Source organism: Linepithema humile, chromosome 6 (genome assembly GCF_040581485.1).
Source record: "Linepithema humile isolate Giens D197 chromosome 6, Lhum_UNIL_v1.0, whole genome shotgun sequence".
Classification (NCBI taxonomy): domain Eukaryota; kingdom Metazoa; phylum Arthropoda; class Insecta; order Hymenoptera; family Formicidae; genus Linepithema; species Linepithema humile.
Genome location: NC_090133.1, coordinates 21,496,220 through 21,519,058, shown reverse-complemented (window position 1 = coordinate 21,519,058; position 22,839 = coordinate 21,496,220). Strand labels below are relative to the sequence as shown.

The 22,839-nt window shown below is 41.6% G+C and overlaps 2 protein-coding genes across 15 annotated transcripts in view; one reads left to right on the top strand and one right to left on the bottom strand.

The window, feature by feature from the left end:
• Nucleotides 1–22,839, bottom strand: part of LOC105671809 (very long chain fatty acid elongase AAEL008004-like) — a 334,136-nt gene that overhangs the window by 247,937 nt on the left and 63,360 nt on the right. The gene's annotated exons all lie outside the window — the stretch shown is intronic.
• The window catches only part of LOC105671805 (uncharacterized), a 252,615-nt gene that overhangs the window by 191,653 nt on the left and 38,123 nt on the right, over nucleotides 1–22,839 (top strand). For both annotated transcript variants that reach the window (XM_067356984.1, XM_012366255.2), the window contains 2 exons: nucleotides 4,490–4,781; nucleotides 5,198–5,343. In XM_067356984.1, the coding sequence (XP_067213085.1) occupies nucleotides 4,490–4,781; nucleotides 5,198–5,343 (438 nt within the window). The remainder of the gene's footprint in view (nucleotides 1–4,489; nucleotides 4,782–5,197; nucleotides 5,344–22,839) is intronic.

Sequence of the window (22,839 nt, the reverse complement as noted above, 5' to 3'; positions counted from 1 at the left end):
GCTACATCCGGAGGGTCGGCGCGCGGATACACGGCCGTAATGAATCGCGGCCGCGATGTTATCGCGATATCCGCCGAAATTATCGAACGAGGACAAAAGCGGTCGGGGCGATAAACAGGACGCTCGGACTACCGTCGCCGCTTATATCTCAGGCGTGATCGCTAAAATCGGATACGTACGGTCGAGCAAGCGTTAACACATAGCCGTTTCCTATCCGGCAGATCGCCAGAATCCTCCGAAAAATGATCGATTCTCTCTATTGTTGTTGTTGCGTAACAACCAATCTCATACATTGCACCTCGGTCGCGCACTATAGCTGCATTACGCGAGCTGACGTTTTCCCATGCTATATGAACGCGCGACGCGGTCGATCGCGCTGCAAATTTATTCAATTAAAAAAAGGAAATTAGGCAAGCGTGTAATTTGTGTATATTTTGAATTATCTGACCGAATTACTTGAATCATGCATTTCGTCGAAATACCGTAGCGTGATATTACATGATATCCTGCTTCAAATAATATTTCTTCTAGAAACATTATCTACAATTCAAACGTTTTCTATATATCTACGCTCCGTACGTCTCATACAAGCTCCGTACGTCACGCGAGTAATAGTTTATATAATATCTGATGGAAAAATACAGGCCCCCCGGAGGCACCAAACAACCGCGAATAAAATGCAAAGTGTGAGAATAAATTAAAGGAGATGGATGGTAACACTACTGATGCTATTATTTGCATGATAAAGCTCACGTGCAGCGATAATAGAGCATCCCTTGCTGTAAGTCCGCGTCCCGATGATAAATCGCGAAACCGCTTTGTCCTCTCCGTTTTCCCGCGTGACGTAACTGCGCTTTTGCGAGCAACGCGTTAATCGAACGTGTCAACACGCGCCGGCGAGCAAGAAGGGAATATTTACACGACTTTTCCGCGCCCATGTTCTCTTTTTCCCGCCTTGGGCCCATCCATCCGCCCGGTCTCTCCGTCTCTCGTTCGCCGTTACCGTCTTCCGAGTTTGCAAACCCGTATCTCGCTCCGCACAGTCTCACGACAAACTTCGTTAACGGATTTCACTCCGCTGGATTTTCACGATCCCGTCGCGCCATCTCCGCTGCCTCCAGTCATCTTCCTTTCTTGCCTCTTTGCAGCGCTCATCGCGCGCCTCTCCAATTGCCACTTTCTTCGGCAAATCGTTTTAAGTCGAGTGGGAGTCACCGACACGCGCATAAAACTCGCGCCGAAGAAAAGAAGAGGAGGAAACGAGCGAGCGGGGAAAGAGTGGTGGCTTAAGAACGGAGGCTGAGACAAGCCCTAGGTGGGGCGGGTGCTTGTAAGCTTCGCCGTCGTTAATATTACGATCCGCGTCTAGGAAAAAGCGCGAGGTAAAGGCGGAAGGGTAACCAGGCGAAAGGATGCGGAAAAATGGATTAACATTGAACCTTTCCCGGCTTTTACCCTTCAGCCTCAGCCCGTACTCCTTTTGTCCCACTTCGACTAGTTCGCGTAGGTATCTCGCCCTCATCTTCCGACATTCGCGAGCTCCTATTAACCGCGTCCGCAGCCTCGGTCGAGATCCGAAGTTTGTTCAATTAGTCCGGCATCTCCACTTCGCTAAAGTAAATATCTGGGGGAAAACTGCGAGACTGTGTTGAGATACTCGGAGCGTATGGTCGGGGAGTGAGTCAAGTAGTTAGGCGAACGGAAGGACAAATTGCGCCAATTACTCGATCGTAAAATTTCGAGAATAACGTTATTTCGGATGGTTGCCGGAAAGACTGCGAGAAAGGGGTGTCGATTTTTCCAAGCTTTCATGTATAAAATGTAAGCAAAGCTTAAAATAAAAAGCCTAAAGAGAAACAAAAATATTGTCCCGCATTATCCCTAACGGTTGTTATTCTTCAACATTTATAATGTTTCATAAATAGAATTATTCAAAAAATTATACAATTTTTAATTATTATCACGTGAATTGTTAACTAATTGTGTAAAATAAAAACGCACTGAAAGAAAAAGGAAAATAAAAAACAGCAAATATTGATAATGTTTCGGCTTTTAAAAATAAATAATATCGTATATAAAATAACTGTAAAAAAGTTTACGTGTGTACAAATTATGTAAAAATTGTTTAAAAAAAGGTAAATATAGGAGCGACAGATGTAAAATATCAAGAAAATAAAAAATATCGAAAAGGTTAGAGAGGACCGAAAGAAACGTGTTACCCATTCGGTTTTTACCCGATTATGCAATTTGTATTTCTCTGTATTCCATCTCGTATTATCAGTCCAGCCAAATTGCTTTAACCCAATTCGGTTACATCAAAAAATATTGCGGATAATACAAATGCAGAACGTTTGTCAAACACGATTGCCAGTAACGGTATAAATGTAATATGCGCACATGTCGAAATCGACATAATTCCCCGTGTACACGCATACATCCACTCAATTATTAATTCCTATATAAATTCATAATCATGACATCACGCGTATTCCACCGAATTACCGTCGCTTTATCTGCATTACAATTACTTGTAATTCGCTCAAAATTGCACGTAGCCCGATTCGGAGCAGTTAAATTCATTCAGCGGTGTATAAAGCCTCCCGTTGGGCTAACACAATTTTAATGCCAATTTTGGAAACTTAATTTTCGAAAGAATAGCATTGAATGCAAACGGTTTTAACGTCTATTTTTTTTTTTTTTTTAACTAATATGACTTTAAACGAATAAATCGGTCGATAGCTTGGCGCAATATGAAAAATACGATTTTATCGTTGAGAGACAAGTTAGTCGACAGCGCAAAAACAAATAACGTGACAGCAAAAGAACAAGATTCTAAAACAGTAGAAATGCTGGCGCAAATATAGAGCGTTATTATTGCGCCATGTTTCGCCATTTATATTATATTTTCAAGAGACACACAGCATACTATTATTTATATTTCATCGTTTTCTGCAATTAATGTAAAAAGGGTGAAACTGGGACAATTACGTAATCTGTATTTGCAGTATAAATCATTCTATGCAAATTTAAATGACGCGTTTCACTGAGAATATAGGTGATATAGGTCACCGGTACATGCGATATTGCGCGATACTGTGCCTTTTGTTTTCTTTTACGCGATCCGCAATTTGAAAATTCCACATCACGTCGCGCGTGTTGCTAAAAATGAATAGATTACGCGCGGATAATAATTTATTTTTTATATCAAAAAAATACATAAATATCAAGAAATAAAATAAAAAGCAAGAAATAAATTGGCACAAATCTATAAATCAATATTTTTTATGAATGATATTATTTATAATACAATATAACGAAATCATATAAGCTCACATGACAGAAATAGCAGTTTCTACTTTAAAAGACGAGCGAAATTCGACTTTTCGTTCTTCTTTTACGATCGCGGAATTTGTATCTCGATCGTAAGCATCGCGAATGAACTTATCGGGACGGGTCGTTGAATTATTTCCATGCTTTGCTGCACAGTGTGCAACAATGCTTTTATGTGTCATAAAACCAGCCCCGAGAATGCCGCCGCGCGCTCCGTTAACCCACTCGGTCGACCTTCCGCCCTCGTACCGTTCTCTTTTGCGCCGTGGACCACTCGACACGAATCGAAGTGACCTTTTGTGACGCTCCGATTTTACATCCGCAACCGGAAGCGTCGCGCCGACGAGCGTATCACGCCGGGAGTTGATCGGTGTATCGCTGCTGCGGAAGAGATGAAAGCGGGCAACGGAGGGAGAGAAAGGGAGAGGAGGATAGATAGGCGTACTCGGTGGACCGCGCGATATCCCGAGACGATTTCGCCTCGCTATCGGATACGTCGACGGTTTATCGACTGTCATTCTGCGACGCGAAGGACTTTACGGTGAGCCGGCGCGGAGCCTGCGAAATTTTTGACAGTGCCGCATCGGCCGGTCGGTCCGATGTAGGCCACCGTCGACGTCGCTGTCGTCGAGAGATCCTGCGGCCTTTACGGGCTCGCCGAGCTCTCGTATACGTGGTGGGACGCGTAACGGCCGTCCGGAGAATCGTACGTTTTACGATAGTTGCGCGAAGAGAGGTCCCGCCTTTGACCCAACAGCCGATAGAACTCGCCGGTTAACGAGGAAATTCGAGCTCGGTCGCAAAACTAACGAGAAAATTTAATTGCAGTTTTTTGCAGTCGCGGAAGGGGTCGCGCATTTGAATGTAAATAAATTTCTTCGACCGAGCACTTCGGTAAAGGCGATTCGGCATAAGTGGATATTCGCTCCCGGAGTTTATTTTCCTCTGTATACGCTCATGGGTGCATCAAGAGCGATAAAAGCATCCTGGAAAATATTTCAGACATCGGGAGGCTGCTTTTTTATCCGATACGTATTTATTCATTCGAGAAAAATATGGTTCTGAAACGATTTCGTCGCTGAATAATATTAATAAGACGACTACTTCCTACTTTTAATCGGATACGTCGTTAATCAGGATGTGACGCTTTCGATTTCAGTCTCCTCCCCGGGCGAATGTCGATTTCCAAATTGGCTAACCGGACATTCGAGCGGCGGACTGACCTGGCACACCCTGGACCTCGGCAGATCCTACACGTTTCATCCGCGAAACGCCTCCCTGCACGTCGCAAGATCGAACATGTCTACGCCGAGCTTCGAGAACGGGCTCGACTTATACGTGCCCGGATCGGAGGATCAGGATGTGAAGATCCTCTGCAACAGTATAAAGCAAGCGAACGTCGCGCAGACCATGACGATGACAATGCTAGTGGCGCACTTCACCATTGGCTGGTGAGTTTCGTTTCTAAAATCCTTGCATTTTTCTACGCGGCTTATTACAATCATTGAATTTGCAAAATTTGTATTGATAACGTTATGACTTATTCACAAGTTATTTCTCTCACGAATTTCAATTGGGAAGACAAAGGGGTGCGCAGAAAATTGATATTTATTCTTTTATCTTAGAAACGTCGGATATGAAAGACGCGTCACAAAAATGTCAATTATTATTAAAACTACAAAAGGCATGTCATGTGAAGAAAGCTTAAAGGAAAATCGATTTACATTCACAAAATCGCGGCGATACTCCGTAATTCTATAGCGTACCGCTTATCTACTCGGATACGGCGAATGCGATTAAAGCGACGGAATATGTCGCCCCGACAATGCACCGTTTTTTATAGATTTTTGCGCTCCTCTTTTTCCAGCCGGAGTGGTTTTAGGTGCATGACATTCTACCGAAGAGACGGCCACGTGATCGAGCTGCAAACGGGAAATGTAGTACCTAGACCGGAAGAAGCATGCAGCCCGCCCCATTTTGTGCAGACCAGCACGCCCTTCCTCACCTTAGTCAGTGAGTACAATCCTTTCTCGTTCTCCGTAACGCGCGCTCCTCCATTTTTGCGATGTGTCTCGCGAAGAAACTTGCCCGTCTCGTGTTATTGAAAACGCGCGATGCGCCTTTTTGCCCGTTTCAACGATAAGAGCATCCTTTCGCGATCTCACGTCGAAATTGCCCCGATATAGAACTTTACCGTAATAGTAGACTCGGTCGCGGAAAATAACTAAGCTATATTGTTATACGACTTTGTAAAATATACTCTTCGAGGCACCCGCGCGGCATACGACGGTCAGACACGATAGAAGCGTATCGTCGCATTTAGCATTAAACACGGTCGTCCGAGTTAGTACATGAAATTCATTCGCAATGTTATCTCTGACCGAAGACCGGGCGGCCGCGTTTAGCGCCGTGAGGTACGAATACGGGTCTATGTTATCATTCCGAGGCTGGATATTAATGAAGCAATTGTTCAGCTATCAGATTAGCATAACTCGGCGAACTTTATCATCGCACGGGGAACTCCTTTCGCGATATCGTATCGATCGCCGAGGCTCTCGGCTGATCGGACGACCGACGCAGCCGCTCGTTCCGCTTGATTTGCGTGGCCGTAGGGTTTTATCCGATCCACGTAGAGACGACTAGGAGCGAACCGCCGACGGAGAAAGGAACGAAGGTAGAATAGAGCGGCGCCGGGGCCTGAGGGGGGGGGGGGGGGAGGATAGAGACGGAGAGTAAAAAAGAGTTGCCAAGTAAAAACTACCCGCACCGCCGATAAACCCGGGAAAACTCCAACTTCGTGGAGAAAAAGTTTTCGCGCGGCGTGGCACGAGGATTTAGTGCGCCGGCACTGGTAGCCGGCTGGATCGGCTGGGAAAGAAGGAACGAAGTGGCGGGATGTGGGATGGAGAAAGGAGCGAAGTGAGAAGAAAGAAAGAAAAAAAAAAAGAAAAACGGGAGAAAATCGAGAACTGGTCGGGCTCGGACGATTTGTCAAAATCCCGCGAACGACTTATAAGTTACACCGTTCGTAGCTATCGTTGCTGGCTGAAACCGGCTAAGTCGTTTCGCACGCTCACCGCTGTTCGCGTGTAAGCGCCGCGTACACACGGACACTTGCTCGCTCGCTCGCCCGCTCGCTCGCGCGCGCGATTCGCCATGAACAAGATTCGCCGCGGCGCGGCGAACGCCTCGAGAAATTCAATTTGCCGGGAATGCTTGGCGAGGCGCGTCACGGAAACCCGTTGAACCTGACAAGCTCGTGATTGAACGGCGTATTTTCTTATCATTTAGCGGAGAGGTCGCTCGGCCGTTTGCCGTTTGTCCCACGCGATTCGATTGCCCGCGCCCGAGGGAGCCGGTCTTGTGTCCGATATATAAAAAGCGGCCAGCAATTATTGCGACCGCCGCGACGGATTAATATTGGCTACGTGTCCGAGTGGCGTATCGTGCTCGCGGATTTTCTCTCTCCTCGCTCCCTCTCTCTCTTTCCTCCTCACCCTCTTTGTTTCTCGCGAAAGCCAAGCGGTGTCTTCCCGGTTCACCCGTTATGTCAGCTGATACAAATGCAGTTCGCGCCGTCCTGTACATTCGGATCGAGCTCAACAAAATATCGTCGTCCTCCGTTGTGCCGCGTAGAAGAAAGCTGCCAAAGCTGCCTCCACCTCCTTCATCCAGACAAGCCACCTTTCTAAACTTCCTCCCCCCCCTCCCCCCTCCCCCCAAGCCACCCTCACCTCTTCGCGTCCTTCCCACGCCTCACGCTCGCCATCTCTCCGGGATACGATCGGTTCCCGTGGGCCAGAGTTGTAATCCCACGGGAGTTATTGGATTCGGTTTGATCCACTGGTCGTTCGTTCGCCCCCTGCCGCCCACCTTTTTCGCCCCTACTGTCTTCTTAGATCCTTCTTTTCCTCTTTTATCCTTCGCTCCGGGATTCCGTATCGGAAAGCTCCGATCCGGTGGCCGACTCGCGCGCGGAACAGAAAAGTCCTCATTCGAGGACCAATGAGGTTGAAGATTCGGCGACGTGCGGAAATGAATTGGCGCCCCGATAACGAAATACGCTGCCGGTGACAATGTTAATATCTATTGGAGAATAAGCGGCGTTGTTCGTCGATAAAAATCTCGGTGGACAGTAATCGATGGAAAGTGGAAGCTTATTTACGATTTCGCGCACGATAAATGACGCAAATGTAATGGAATATAAATTATCACTGTAAAGTTAATAACGCGCATCAGGCTTATTGGATTTCGAGATCATTAGCGGTAATTAACGACCTGTAATAGTCATACATGTATCACACGGACGCGATACGCGTGTGTAAAAATCGAATAAGCGCATTTGAATTATTGGCGAACATTAACAAATAATGAAGTCGTCATTTTCGAGATTTAAATATTACAAACACAAATCAAGTTTTTAATTTCGCGTATCAAGCCTATTTCTGCCGAGAAATCCTGCTCGTACAATTAATTAAACTGTTTCTTCATTAGACCTCACATCTACTTATATTGCTTTTCGATATAAGTAAGATTATTACCTGATTTTCTTTCAGAAAATCGTGCGAATTGAATTGAACACTCAGATATTGCAATTTCGATGAAAATTTATTGACAGCACCATTCGACAAAATTTATAGTGAATTATTTCTCAAATTAAGGACGAAGCAACTTGACTCGCCTGTCTACAAGATCTCGCGCTCGGTATCTCTTTCGCGGTTCTTTCATAATTCAAGGGAAATATTGACTTCGATTTAATTCACTGCTCGTTCGTAGTTATCTCTCGTGGTTATCCTTCTCGGGATGGGAAAAAGCATCGAAAAGCTCAATCCGCCGTTTCGCAAGAAGCAGTGAGCTATTCTCCGGACTGAGTCACGTACGGATCCCTGAGGAACTGGCTACGGAACGAAGGATAGTATTTATCATTCCACGCACGCGACCGCGCGAAATTTACAATTCAAATGTAAAAAGAAGCAGCCTCCGGAGTTTCGTATTAAAGATTGCAATCGCAATCGCATAAACAATGATGCAGTAATATCGTGATAATACATATAAACAATAAAATAGTGCAAGAAACAACAAGGTTACATTGAGATACGCAACTTTGTAATTTGCAACGCGATAGAAAAAAGTTTTAAAATTAACACAGATATTGCGTAAAAAATGCGCGTAATATATGTATCACAGCTTATCACTGAATTACCGTCGGTCTTGAAACATATTTTCAAAATAAATCCCTTTTTCCGTTTCTAACCAAAACAGCGTAAATTTTACAACACGGAGACAAAAGTTTTAACAATAACGATCGGTATCCCATTACATAACCATGTCCAATTAACTCTGTATGCGTGCTCGGTGAATTTGCTCTGTTTTATCGTTCAACAATGAGTGAACGACAAGCGATCAGTGTATAAAAATTCATTTCAACCCTCTCGCACCGCCCCAATCAATATGCGGGACGATTGATCATTCATTCACGAGCGAAAGCTCTCCATCTTCCTCTCCTTCTCTCTCGGATTCAACTGAAGCTCCCATTCTATCATCTCGCCTTCATAAGCTATATAATGTCCGATGCCGCAATAAAGTAGACCATCTACGAGCTATCCATCTTTTTTCCTACCTCGCTAGATTCCCATTCCATCTCCCTCCGCCCATCTCTCTTGCCACCCCGGAACGGGCTTCCCTCTAAACTTTTATGACCACTCACGGAGAGAATGGAGAACGACGAGGACGACGATAGAGAACGATGGCGGCGACATTGGTATTCCGTTGACGTCCGCGAATTACACCCCGAAGATAGACTCACCGTTGGTGCACATCAAGAAATTTCCACGAGACAGTATGAGCTTACGGGGTGTAGCAGCCGAGGCCACGGATTCATCGCGAGTTTGCCTGTTAAATGTCAGCGGTACAAAGTGCTAAGCGAGAAAAGGTGAAATAAAAAAAAGAAAACGTTCGGGCAAGCGAGCTAAAATAACTTTGCGAAATTAAATGTGATGTAAGCGAATATAATTATCAATATAAGAGAAATTCCATATGAAAAATAGGCTCGTGTGATAACTCATATCAATATGAAAAAGGCTTATCGAGCCATCGCTGGTTGATAGTGCGAAAATTTTTAATGTTTCGTATAAAAACTTAATTCGTCTGCATTGAGACATTAAAATGTACACTGATCTCAGATTCGAAAATTGAGATCAAATCTGAGATCGAATCAGATCAGTGTACATTTTAATGTCTCAATGCAGACGAATCAAGTTTCTATACAAAACATTAAAAATTTTCGCACTAACAACCAGCGATGGCTCGATAAGCCTTTTTCATATATATAAATATAATTATAATACAAAGGTAGCATTTTCAAGATATACATCAAAATTATTTTTTATCATGTTTACCTGAATTATACTCGGATATATTATTTTTCTAACTAAAACAGCGATAATATTGACTCTGCATTAATCACAATTTGATATATTACTCTGAAAAAACCATTTGAGATGAATATCATTATAATACAATGACCATTTTTCATATAAGTCAGAGTGGAAATATTTTTACGATATTTCTTTCTAGATGTATTATTACCACGAGGCTGGCTTTTAACGTTGATTGTGTATTGCGTGACTATTCCATCCTCGCTAAAGTACTCGATGACGTGCGAGACGCGTATAATCATCGATCCTCGCCGATGGAATGATCGAGTAAATTGCAACGGCGAAACGAGGAGAGCCACGATCGCTTTAAGATTCCTACAGCGCGTGGAAATTTCGATTCCGCGTGGTAAATGGCCGAGGAACTAAGTCGCGAACTGGGTTAGCGAAACCGCGCTGTAACGGACTATGTAAACGTACCTGAGACACCGGCCATAACAAGCTGGAATCCCTGAGCAATTAAGCCACTAGCACGCCAGGCGTTTCTCCAGCTCGTCTTCTTCCACCACAACATCGCCGGGCGTGGTCGCCAATGAGCTACTTGCTTGTAAATAAATAACCCAGACTATAACGCGATGAACCTGAAGTCCAGCTAATAAGCAGAAGTAGATTAATTCTGCTTGAACTATGCCTGGATTTTTTATTCGCACAAAAATTGACTGCGTTTATTCATCATTTTATATAGAATTATTTCTCGCACTTAACGTAAAAAAGAATTCTAATTCACAAATAAAGTATATACTCTACAAGAGCAAGTAAAGTGGATGCGTAATATTAACAAATATATGTATTCCACAATTTGCAATTGACGATTATCGGGGTATGTACAAAGACAAGGACGAGATAATGATCGGCTATATTTTTGGTGTAGTAAAGAAATTCTGCCTGCTACTAACAGTTACACGAGTATGCGAGCACAACCCGCAAAGTTTCGACAATATCGCACCATCGAGATCCGATTTAGCTCTGTTTTAGCTTTCGACGAGCTACGTCACGAAACACAATCGAGATTTCGCGTGTCAGCCCGAAGCAATAGAACTTCAAAAACTTGTCGGTTACTTATTTATGCGCGGAGGTAATGTTTTACGTAATTTCATGGACTAATCGTAAATTCGATAAAATTGGCATTAATTATTTCTCTCGTCTTAATTCTGAAATTCTGAAATAACCAAATTGGAGAAAGAATTTTTATTATTTCTTCGAATAAAATATAGACTTCATAAAGGCATGCGATTAACTTTACGGTTTTATAAAAGTCAACGTCGGTTGCACTTATCCTCTTGTATTCATCCGTGACAAGACGGTATCACAAGGAAGCTTAATTTTCCAACACTCGCATATGATGAGAGATAAATTTTCCCGACGCGCGCAAGGGGACGCGACTTTTGTCGGCGCACGAAAAAAAATGACAAATTAGGTGTATTTACGTGTATTACGCGCTGCCCCGGTCCAAAGTGTCGCGGTTAAAAACTCCCTTTGACGCGGTTTAAAAGCGGAAGCGGCAAGATACAGTGGTTCAAAAAAAAAAAAAAAAAGAAAAAGAAAAAGAAAAAAAAGAAACCGTCCAGAAAATACAAGAACACGCGGGAAGAGCAGGGCGCGGGAGTCGAGCAACGGAGAGAAATATGAGATGAAGCGACGAGGAGCGGAGGGACACAGAAAGCGGCGGGAAAGGAAAGGGACGGCCGGAGCGAAAGAGTGGAGAGCTTTACGAGAGACTACTATGGTCGGATAGCTAAACGGTGCACAACGGCGGTCAGCCGTTGAATATATTATATTTTTAAATCACGGATACACGCGGCGGGGCGGCGTATATCCATACACTCGCGCGCCTTGTACGCGCTCATAAACCGCGCTTATGTAGCCTGTACATGAACGTACGTGTACACAGTCACATTAGAACGTGTCGTACATTGCGGGGCATGCACGGGGCATGCGATGCACTAACACGCGGAAACGCGAGCGCGCTTGCACCCTAACACGCCCGTACACACTTGCGAGCGTAAACACGCGGGCAAGATCGCTCGCTCGCTCACTCGCTCGCGGACGACATGCACCACTCGTACATGCACCGCATGCAAGCGCCGGATTACACGATCACCTTGCGTACAGGTAGCCCCAGTAACTGCGGCCGCCGCCACGGCGTTTGATGAAGTAATTTGAATTCTTGTAGACGGAGTTAACTCTCTCCGGTGCATCGTTCAATTTTCATCTCGACAAAGATATACGTAACAGAGTAGAGAATGAGTAAAAGTGAATGGTATTTTACACAAAATGTATATTTAAGAACTTTGAATTATTTTAGATATCTTAAAATTTGATATTCCTGGTGGCGTTCTTGTCACAAAATTGATTTTATGTTTTAAGTATCGCGAAAATAAAATTCAAGATATTGTCTAAATTTTTATGTGTGCAAAATGAAAAATGTAAAATAAAATGAAAATATCAGTATAATATTTATTAACATTCTAAAGCAAATTTCCTAACGATAAAAATAATTACAATTTGCAAGCAAATAGAATAAAATACAAAGCAGATAATAAATGAAAAAAATAATTATACATAATTGTACATACAATTTAATAAAGCTCAATTTATAATTGTAAAATACGTCAATGAATATAAACATTTATACGATTGCAAACTGTCTATTCCTTTGAAAATTTGCGCCAGGACAAGCTTTACCATTGAAACGCCCTGTACACAGTTGATGTACGAGCCACGTAGAGGAACGTGTTCGTTGTCTGGATCAAATTGATTAAGGGACGGCGTGGAACTTGATAGAATCGGGCTACTGATTATCTCTGCGCGCTACAAAAATTGGGAACAACAAAAGGGAACGTGGGGACGTGTCTGTGCTGGCGAATCAACGATTTTCGTGCAAATTTTTCTATCGTCTCTCTTGAAATGAACGGTCGGAAAATAGCGCAAAGCAATGTGAAAAAAAGAAAAGTGCATACTGATGACCGAAACTGCCGCTTTAAAGAACTGCCCCCTCGATGTCGAGCGACCAATCTTCGTTTAATAACGAGAATCGTAAATTTGCGAAAAAAGCTCGCAGTCTTTGCGAACCAACGAGAGAGAAGAATCGCGAAACAGCAAATCTCAAGAATGAGTTTGCGGAAATATCAAATAAAAAGCGGTATATTTCTGACTCCTTTTTTTTCTTAATTAAAGATGGAACTGTATAATGCACGAAAGTACCTTTACTTCGCTGTACACAACATGTGTATCAAGATTTTAATTATAAGTTACGATTATAAAAATTTATTATCGCTGTGCGTTATATTATTCAGTAGGCAAGCCAGAAAATACCGAGTATGTAGGCGATATTATTCGAGATTTATATAAGCATAATTACACGAAACGCGAATGAGCAGCGAACAGTCTAAACCGGACTATATTAAGGGAAAAGCCTGAATTTTTCATGAGCGTTTTTCACGCGACATATCTGGCTGACTTTCTCTGATATAATCAAATAAACAATTAAGTTGCACCTTCAGTGATATAATCACAAGCAATCGAGCTATGTTTCCATCAAATTCACAATCAATGATTAAATTGTGAAATAAAATAATTTTATTTTTTTAATATAAAATGCGTTTGAAAATATTGTCAACCATAATTCTTTTATATTGAAAAAATGTTTTAAATAAATTTTCAGAAAACAAAAAAGAACCAAATATTTCTGGCTTTATTTTTTGTCTTTAGTATTTTTTCTTTTTAATTTAAATACGAATAAATAATGGAATAATGTAAAAACTTCAATAAAAATAATGGAATAAATTTCAATAGAATTAATGCAATATAAATAGTAATACAAATTTTCGATGCATGTACATCAAATTTGTGATAAAGACAAACATCCGAATAAAATGCAAAATTATGCGCTACAAAGCAATTGCTATTGCTTTCGAAAACCGAAAAGCATAAAAGATGGAAAATGAAAAAGGTCCGCGGCTTTGTCGAGTAACGAGGCCATTCGCAATTTGCTGGTGGCTGGAACGACCTCCTCGGCCTCGCTCTAACGTTAACAAATGTCAGATGCTCGTGTCTACGTCGCTAAACACGCCGAGTGGTCGCTTGGCAAAGGCCAAAGCGAGAGCGCCGGAAGCGAGCGTGACTCGCGCGCGGTGGCGTTTAAAGTATACGCTCTCGGCTGTCGACCTCAAGGCTCGTATCCGGGGACCCGCGATTAACCTCGTTAACGCTCGAAACGATCGTAAACGTCCGGGCCAGCCCGAGTTATCTCCGTTCTCGCCGCGCCACGCGGCAGACACCCGCGCGACTTTTCTTTCCTCTTTTCTCGCTCGCGGCGGACGAAAAGTGCGAGGAAAGAGAGCGGATAATCTCTGGCGGTAATAGTCGTAGTCGCTGGAATTTTGTCCGAGAGGAATCCTCGCCCCTCGCGAAGGTGGACGATTGGACAGGGGAGAGAAACAGGGGTAGTGGCGAGAAGAAGGCCCCGTAATTCGCCGGGTTCTCTTTTATTGGGTTCCTTGACACCGGCAAAACTCGCGTCCCGAGTCGCGAGCAGACGCTTGTTTCGCATCCAACGCATTTATACATTTGAGCGAGCAGCCAGCCGTCCCGCTCGTATTAAACTCGAGAAACGCCGTCGAATGGGCGAGCATCTGAATACAAGCGGTGGGTAATGCGAAACGCGATGCGTTGCAATACGGCGAGGATGATGCCGCGGAACCGCAACAATTGCACAACTCGAAAGAGTTCGAACTAAGGCTTAAACAAGATATTCGAATACGTTCGGACAGTTTAAAGGAAAGAAATGGAGCAAAAATATTATAACATTGCAAACAGAAAATGAACAGATTTTTGGCTCTATCTAATTTTACGCAGATGTGAATTTCCAAACTGTCGAAACCTGCAACTTTAGCATTCGATGTTGAGATCCTAACTGTCCAAACTGCCCGACCATCTAAAATTTCCGAGCACTAATTCGAGCTTTCGGTTAATATGTCAATCATCGAGATAAAGAATACAAAAGGCTTAGTGATTGATAATTTCTAAATGACTGAGTAATGCTTTAACATCCGGAAAATGATAATTTTTTAATAATACCGTTTAGAAATGTTATATAAAATTCCGTGTGCGTTTCGACTCTTGACAGAAGGATCGTGGGTCAGGTCAGACTTCTCGGCTCACGTTTCCACATCTATTTTTTGCACGTTCGTGCGACCCCGCCGCAATGAATTATGACGCATAACCTCGGGAGACACGGTGGCACGATGCATATGACCTATATTTTATGTTCTTACTATGAAACGTGCGGTACTGCAGTCCATGTCATAGTAGCGCGATCTAACCTGGCCTAACTTAAACCTACATCAAACTAGATGTACTAAATATTTTCTTACATATCATTCTTTATTCATTTTTTAAATTCTCGAAGATATATTTCCCTTCCCAACTTAATGTAGCTAAAAAATAGAGCAGTATGTAAATATTTGTCCACTCATTTATTCGTTCTTAAAATTTTTAGAGATATAATTTTTCGAATTTTTATCTTTTTATTTGGATCTCTATTTTTATGTGCAGATTCACTCAATGTAATTATTGTTATATGACTTTAAATGAAAAATTTAGTTGGCTATATATAGAGAAAAAATAATGGCGATTATAAGCAAATGGGGAGTTATTGAATTTTCTGTGAAAAGTTATTTGACAATCATGATTTATTCGATATTGTTAATACTGGATAATTGTAGGAAAATTAATTTCTATTTTTTTTTATAAAAGCTATCCCTTTTTTATATCGGCACAATATTTATCCGAGCAAACTTCTTTAAATCCTATCTTTTGTGTTCAAGTTATTCTCGTTTTGAGTTAGTAACTCCACGTACATTTATATTAAATCCGGAAGCTCGCCAGCCGACCAACAATGCTGTTTGCTTCCGCTCGCCAATCGCGGAACTTTTAAGATGGAGAAAAGAGCAGCAGCTGGGGAGATAAAAAAGAAGTTATATCGATTTCCTTTTGAAAGCTATTGTGCTTTAAAGTGTTTCTCTAGAAGTCAAAGAAATATGTTTTCTTACATTTAGCCGTCTCCCCGATTTTATCGTAATAAACTTTTAGTATAATAATATCTCTTTCAACGTCGCGATTTCAATTTTTTTCTAAACACATAACAAATGTTATAATTTTTAAGCTAGTTAAAATAGAAACATAATATAAATAGATTTTATGCAAGAAATATGTATCTGATAATAATTTAGAGAGAGAGAGAGAGAGAGAGAGAGAGAGAGAAAGAGAGAGAAAATTATGTCATGAATTCTTATGTAAAATTGATTTACATTCAGATAACTCAACACTAATTAGAGAGACGACAAACATCTTACATAATACATATTTGCACAAATTGTTACCAAACGAGAAAAAGATAACATCAAAAGATTTAAATCTGCGATAATTGTACAAATGCTGCAATTATGTCATAAACATTTCACAGAAATATTGCTTCTTTTTCACTCGTGTGTTAATACATTGCTTCTCTTTCCTTTTCTCTTTGTCTGTTTGAAACAATAAAAATTTTGTAATAAGACCAAAAGAACACACACGGCTTTTAGTGCCAATTCAGCGGAGAACTGTTGTCGTCCAAGGTAGTATTTCCGTTACAATTGGGCGCGAGACCATCGGAAGGGTCAAGAATTAAATACGACATACATAAAAGAGTCGAGTTTAGTATCTCTCTGAACGGTCCGAAGACGCTTTAACTCTTCGGGCACGACCAGCAATAAACTCCCAATGCTGTAGCCGGCAGCGGAACGCCGTAAGGAGGGTTCGGAAAATCCGAGCTTCGGGCGAAGCGCGCACGGTGGGAAGAGAAAAGAAGCGAGGAGAGGGGAAAAACTGCCCGGCCAGACTCATTTTTCATAAGTTCGAAAAACACACCCGGGGCAGTCGGTGCGTAAATTTGAATTTCTCCGCGGCTGCACGAAAGGGGTAAGGGACGGTTCGATGAGACGGGGAGAAGAGGTGGCGGATGTTCCTCGGAGTACGCTCGGAGTAGTAGTCTGAAAGTGCCATTGAGCATATGGCGCGGCGGAATTTCGAGGGACTCTTTTTGTCACCCCGCCGCGCCGCCCGCCGTTTCCTTTCTTTTCCGCTCGCGGCGAACCCGCGACATTGCCCGGAACATCGTTCCGCGAGGAACTTTGCTCCCGTTCTTTCAGCCGGGACGGCCCGAACGAGCGCGAGTGCTGCGTGGTCATGGTAGCAAGCCGAACGATAGCACGCCACCCATAATTACGTCGGACGATCGATTGTCCTCGAAACGCCGCCGCGAAACCAACGCGAATGGTGCGAAACGACATGCTTAAATGAAAGAAGTTTCCCGCTGTCGTTCCGCGGAGCGAGAGAAGTTAAAGGTTAAAAGATTCGCCGCGTTACTTCGTTTTATTAAATTTTTCTACGAAAGATAAGTCACTCAATTGGAGGGGAAGGACTTTCTACGGCACAGACGGCTGTCGGAGACCGGATTTAATTAGCTACAGGAGTAATTGGCATATTGCTGATAAGTCTCGATGCGAAGAAGGATTATCAGTTAGCCGTAAATAGAAATCCTTCTTGAAAGCATGACTTCTTAACTAATTGATGAAAGACGCCAAGAACAAGTTAATTTATTCCTGCAGCGCGTTAGATCTGTGAAAAACAAGTTCTATGAAAAACAAGTTTTAATTAACACGAAACATAAAAAAATTGATAAAATTTGACAAGAAAACGACATTGAATCGAATATACTAAAACAATTTAATATTATGCTATTTTAGCGTCTACACGCGAGCAAGAGCAAACTTCACAAAGTTGTGCGAGCGGTATTCTTTGATTTTCCGTTACAATAGCAATTATCGTTACAGACGCGATGGCTGCTCTCAGACTTCGGCCGCGTCTAGGCAATGATCCAAAGTACTAATTAGATCGAATAGTTCGTGCGCCATCCTGGATCCTCATTCATTGTTAGCCCCCCAGACTTTCCGTCAGCATCTTCGCAGTAAGCGGAAGACCGCTAATGGTCGGCTCTTGTTGGCAGACGTACAATTTCGAGCCTCCCTCCATTCCCTTACGTATCTCGCCGCCTCGTCCGCGTCGCGTCGGAATCTGACTAGTTCGCCGGCTGCCTACAACGGAAGCCGGGTTCGATAATACCGCAACGACATCGCGAACGCGTGTTATGTCGAATTTTGGCGTGCCGTACTGCGCGCGCGGCGCTTGCATTACGAATGCTTCGTAATGCGCCGATTTGCTTCGTAATTTGCGATTTTGGATCGTTTCCAATTAAGGGCGCGTTTCTCTAATCCCCAACTGTATACACCGCAGCAACGCCCACACTTATGTGACGGTTATAAGATACGCGCCAATCAGCGAACATGCTCCACTAATTGGTTGAGTGACTCCGACACGGGAAAGTACATGCGACTTGAGAATCTGATAACATGTGGCATCAGACGTACAAACGAGAAGGAATAAAAGAGATTGCGTAATATCGCGTTACGTATATAATATATAATATTACGTAAGCAGATTCATTCGCACAAACATTAGTCGAGGTTTATTCAAGTTTAATTGATGCTTGGTATTTTTCTGGACACAAATTTAAAAAAAAAAAGAAGAAAAAATACGCAATTATCGTATCAAGAATATCGAAATATCGTATCGGCATTATTCTACAAGTAAGATTATTAATTATTTGTATTGGCATCTTCCTCATTACAGATAATTCAGCTAATAGAATATATTGATAACGATAAAAAAATTTACCAATTGTAGTGGAATTTTTGAAAATGCGAAGTAAATTTATCGTTTCGGTGTTGCAACCGAAATACTGTTACACCGACGCTGTCTATTTCGCAAGAAGCCCTTCCAGACTCCCGTGTAACCGAGTCGATTAGAATTCCTTCGTCGGGGCGGAGTCGCGCATCGCAATTCTGAAAAATGAACTTGGAAAGTAATCAAACAAGCGTGGATTCCGTGAGGAACGTCGAGCGATAGTCAACTAGTAGAACTGCGGGATTTGGAAGTTCGCCAATGTGCCGATTCCGCGGACGTCGGCAATGTAAACTTTGTTTCTGAGTTTTCATGCGCGTTGTAAATTGTTTGGGTCTCGTAATGGATCTTTCGGTCGCGCACTTTCTGCGTGCCTGAGCGTGCCTTTTCTCCGTCGCTGAAAGAGGCAAAATTTTTTTTTGTCTTCCAATCGTCGCTACGCTGCGCGATTATTCTCGCACATCGCTCATTCTAAGAAGCCCGCGCGCGTTGATGGAACTCGTGGAACGTTCTTTTTCTCTCTCTCCGCCCTCGTTCTTCAATCTAAATCCCGGGCTTCGCGCGACGTTTTCAATAGCACGAACGTGGCGCGAGATAACGTTAGGAATAATGCGATCGGCAATATTTCCGCGCATTCACGAGCGCTGGAAATCTTCGAGGAATAAGGACGGGGCACGTTCGCGAATGGCGATTGCACACAATGCGCCCACGTAGGCGCAGCAATCCCTCAACTTGTCACTTACGTCCCGTTTTGTAGCGGGCGGTCGTTCCCGTTCACGCAACCCCTCGCTCAACCTCCCTCTTCCTCCCCGCCGTCGCCGCCCAGCAACCTCAACTTTTGCGCCAACCCTTTCATTCGTACGGCAGACGACGACGGTTCTTTTCATCCGACGCGGCATTTCATTCGAGCGACTCGTCGGTGTCGAGGACGAGGCGAAGAATACAGCCAGGAAGGACGAGTTGACCTTCGATCTTTGTGAAACTTCGAACCCGTCGAGAGCGCCCGCTTCGTCAAGGTCGAGCATGACTTCCTGCATAGCTGCCATAAAAGGCTTGGACGAGTTCATCCGCGTTCGTCCCGGCCTGCGGAAAGTTGCACCTACGCCACGTTTAATAACGCGGTCCGAGTTTAGCAAAGTTGTCCGCAAAATATAACCAGATGCTTCAATTTATCTCGTATAAACTTTCCCGCGGCATAATTCTAAATATTTCCACATAGTTCCAAAAATTATTAAAAAACTCTCACGAACGTACATACACATACACATATGTGGAACGTGAGCGAAGTAATTTAATTTTTCATTCAAGAGACAAGAATAGATTCTCTATTAAAGCTATAAGCTATTAGAAATAAACATAGCGCGTTGTCGTGCAAGTTCTTTTAATGTTATTTTAACAAATAATTTTTGTAGTTGAGTATAGGTGTACGCAAATTCCAAGTTAATCAACGCAATTTCAATTGTTTGAATAATTTCCCTCGTTTACATCGCTCGTTGTCTAAACGATTTTAGGCTCGTCAAGCAGAGCCGAATACTGGCGTTCGATAATCGCCAGCTCGATTATTAATGATCAACATGCAAAGTTCTCAGCAAGTAATAACAGGAAGCACACGCAGAATTTGACAGTCACCACAGGTTCGTTAATTATAAATACTAATAGTCGATAATTAGGAACAATCCCGCAATAACTCGCATTCGCGTACGTCCAGTTATTACGGCGAGTCATAATCACGTAATATCTAAAATTATGCACGTCGGAGTTTTCGCGTTGGCGCTTCGCGCGTGAGAACGAGAGCGAGGGAGAAGAGCGGCGCATTAGCAAATTGGCGGTTAAATAATTAAATAATGCGGTACAGCGACGTGATCATTTTAATACAAAATCATCATCGCGGAAATTGTCCTTCTCGTCATCGCCTGCCGCGACACTATGCTTCAGCCGCGTCGAATTTAATTATAACTTCCATCGCGCGCGGGAACGCGACGCAAATTTAATGCCGTTGTTAAATCACTCCGCAAACTATTCCTCCTCCACAGCCCGCTATCGATAGTCCTGCGCCCGCATATTGTATCTGTCCGCAGAATGCACACAGGAGATCGTAATAGCATTTCTCGGTCGCGTTTCGGATAATGACTTTATTTTGTAACACGTTTTAATCTCCATCTTGTGATGTGGCAACGCTTAAAGCACTTATCGGATCACTCGTTCCGATTTAATTCCCGAGCACACGCGCAAGATATAAACGTCACGTGCAACGAGCTCATTTTTTTAATACGAAAGCTTCCGTTCTAAAAACGATCTTCTATGAACGGCGCACTGTTTTTAAATACGCTTTTACCCCGCTACCTTAATATATTCATTGAATTATCTTCCGCTCGCTTTATTTTCATCCTTTACTCTCCTATCTTTGCACTTACTGTGGTAAGATAGAAAGTGCGCAGCAGGTCGGATTATAAAATGCCATAATAGGATACAGTATAGGCACATAATTAACATACTCGTTTACTGGTCTACCGAAAAGCATGCACGTTTCAAAGCGCATTTCTGAATGCTTAGTCTTTCATCTAATGGTTATTATAAATTTTATTGTAAATTTCCATCGTCAATTTTATCACAAATTCTATCGCTACAGACTAAAAAGCATTTTAAAGTTTAGCGAAAATTGCTAAAAACCTAAATAAAGGCATTAAATTATAAAAGCGAAATATTTAGTGTTGAACATAAAATTATCCCTATTAATATTCACTATTGCCGCAATTTATTAACAATTCTTTTGTCAAAAAATTATAAGGAAAAGCATTTGCATATAAAATTACATATAAAATAAGATAAATAAATATTAAAAATATTAATTTGCTTTATTAATATCTATGAGTTTTCTTTTCCTTTAATTTTTGTCTTTAATCAGTTTGATAGCTCTAAAGAAGAACATGTGACAAATCCACTTGTGCCACCTACAATCCTAATTTATCCATTTAAAAACAATTGCGTCCGGATCATGTTTATTATACCACATAGTCCGGGATCGCATTATAATCCAAATGGTTTCATTAATTTATCTGCCCTGGTTTAACCCAGTGTAACTGTTTCGCATGTTCAAACCAAATTCGCCATAGCCATAAATAAATTATCATTTGCGAAAATAAAAATTATTTTTATAAAGCCATGTATTTATTTTTCTTGACTCAATGTTTATCGCATAATAGAATAATTATACGGTGTGTCTGTTTAAGAATAAAAAAATTGCATTTATACATAACATACCATCAAAATGAAAATACGAAAATATTAATAATAAACATTCATAAACTACTGAAAAGCTGAGAGTTTTTATGAATTAAATTAAAAAGTGCAAATAAAAATAGAAATTTTATTTTATATTTAATTTAAAAGAGATTTTAATTTAACAAAATTTTAATTTACATTTATTTATCAAAGTGCTTTAAATTAAATGTCAGAAAAACTATAAAAAACTGTAGTTAAAAAGTTTAAAAAAAAATCAATCCCTGCTACATCAGAAAACCCACAAACAAAATGCGAATAATTAGGATATCTCGCATATGATGTACAAAAGATATTTTTGTTTACTCAGATATTTCGTTTTTATTTTTATTTTAAAAATATTTTTCTCTGTCAATTGGAATTATTCTATTTTTATAATTTCAGTACTAATACAAATTAATTTTGACATTTACCGCATATCTGTGCTTGACTTAAATAACCGAAATAGAATCGCATTGCTTTTTCAGTTACAATGCCGCAATCCAAGTAGTGTTATAGAAACGATTGACTTGATTTAATCGTATTGCCACTACTGCCAAGACGCGTATACAAGTGGAAACGGACGAGCAATGTCAGGCAGGCGCCTTTGGCGATCGGTAACCGGAAGTGACGCGATGTAGACGATTAAGAGTACCAACACCTCGTTCTAGGTTTTGGTTATTCTAAGGGTGACATTCTAGGATCTAATGTTCAACAATTCGATTTCTGATTGAGACACATAATCAATTAGAAATAACAGAATACTTTATTCTACAAACTTCTGCTAAATATAAAATAGAAATTCTAAATATTAAATTATATTTCATTATATTATGTTTAATTTTCACTCTTGCTGAGCATAAAAATCTGATAAAAATATGCATTTATATTGCGTATTTTTAATTGGACTTTTTAACTGCAAAATGACAGCAAAAGCTGTTTTTTCTCGTTACACTACTATATACTACATAATAAAGTATATCTCTTTATTAAAATTAAATTGTACAAAATAATTAATAAATTATTTAACGTCTCT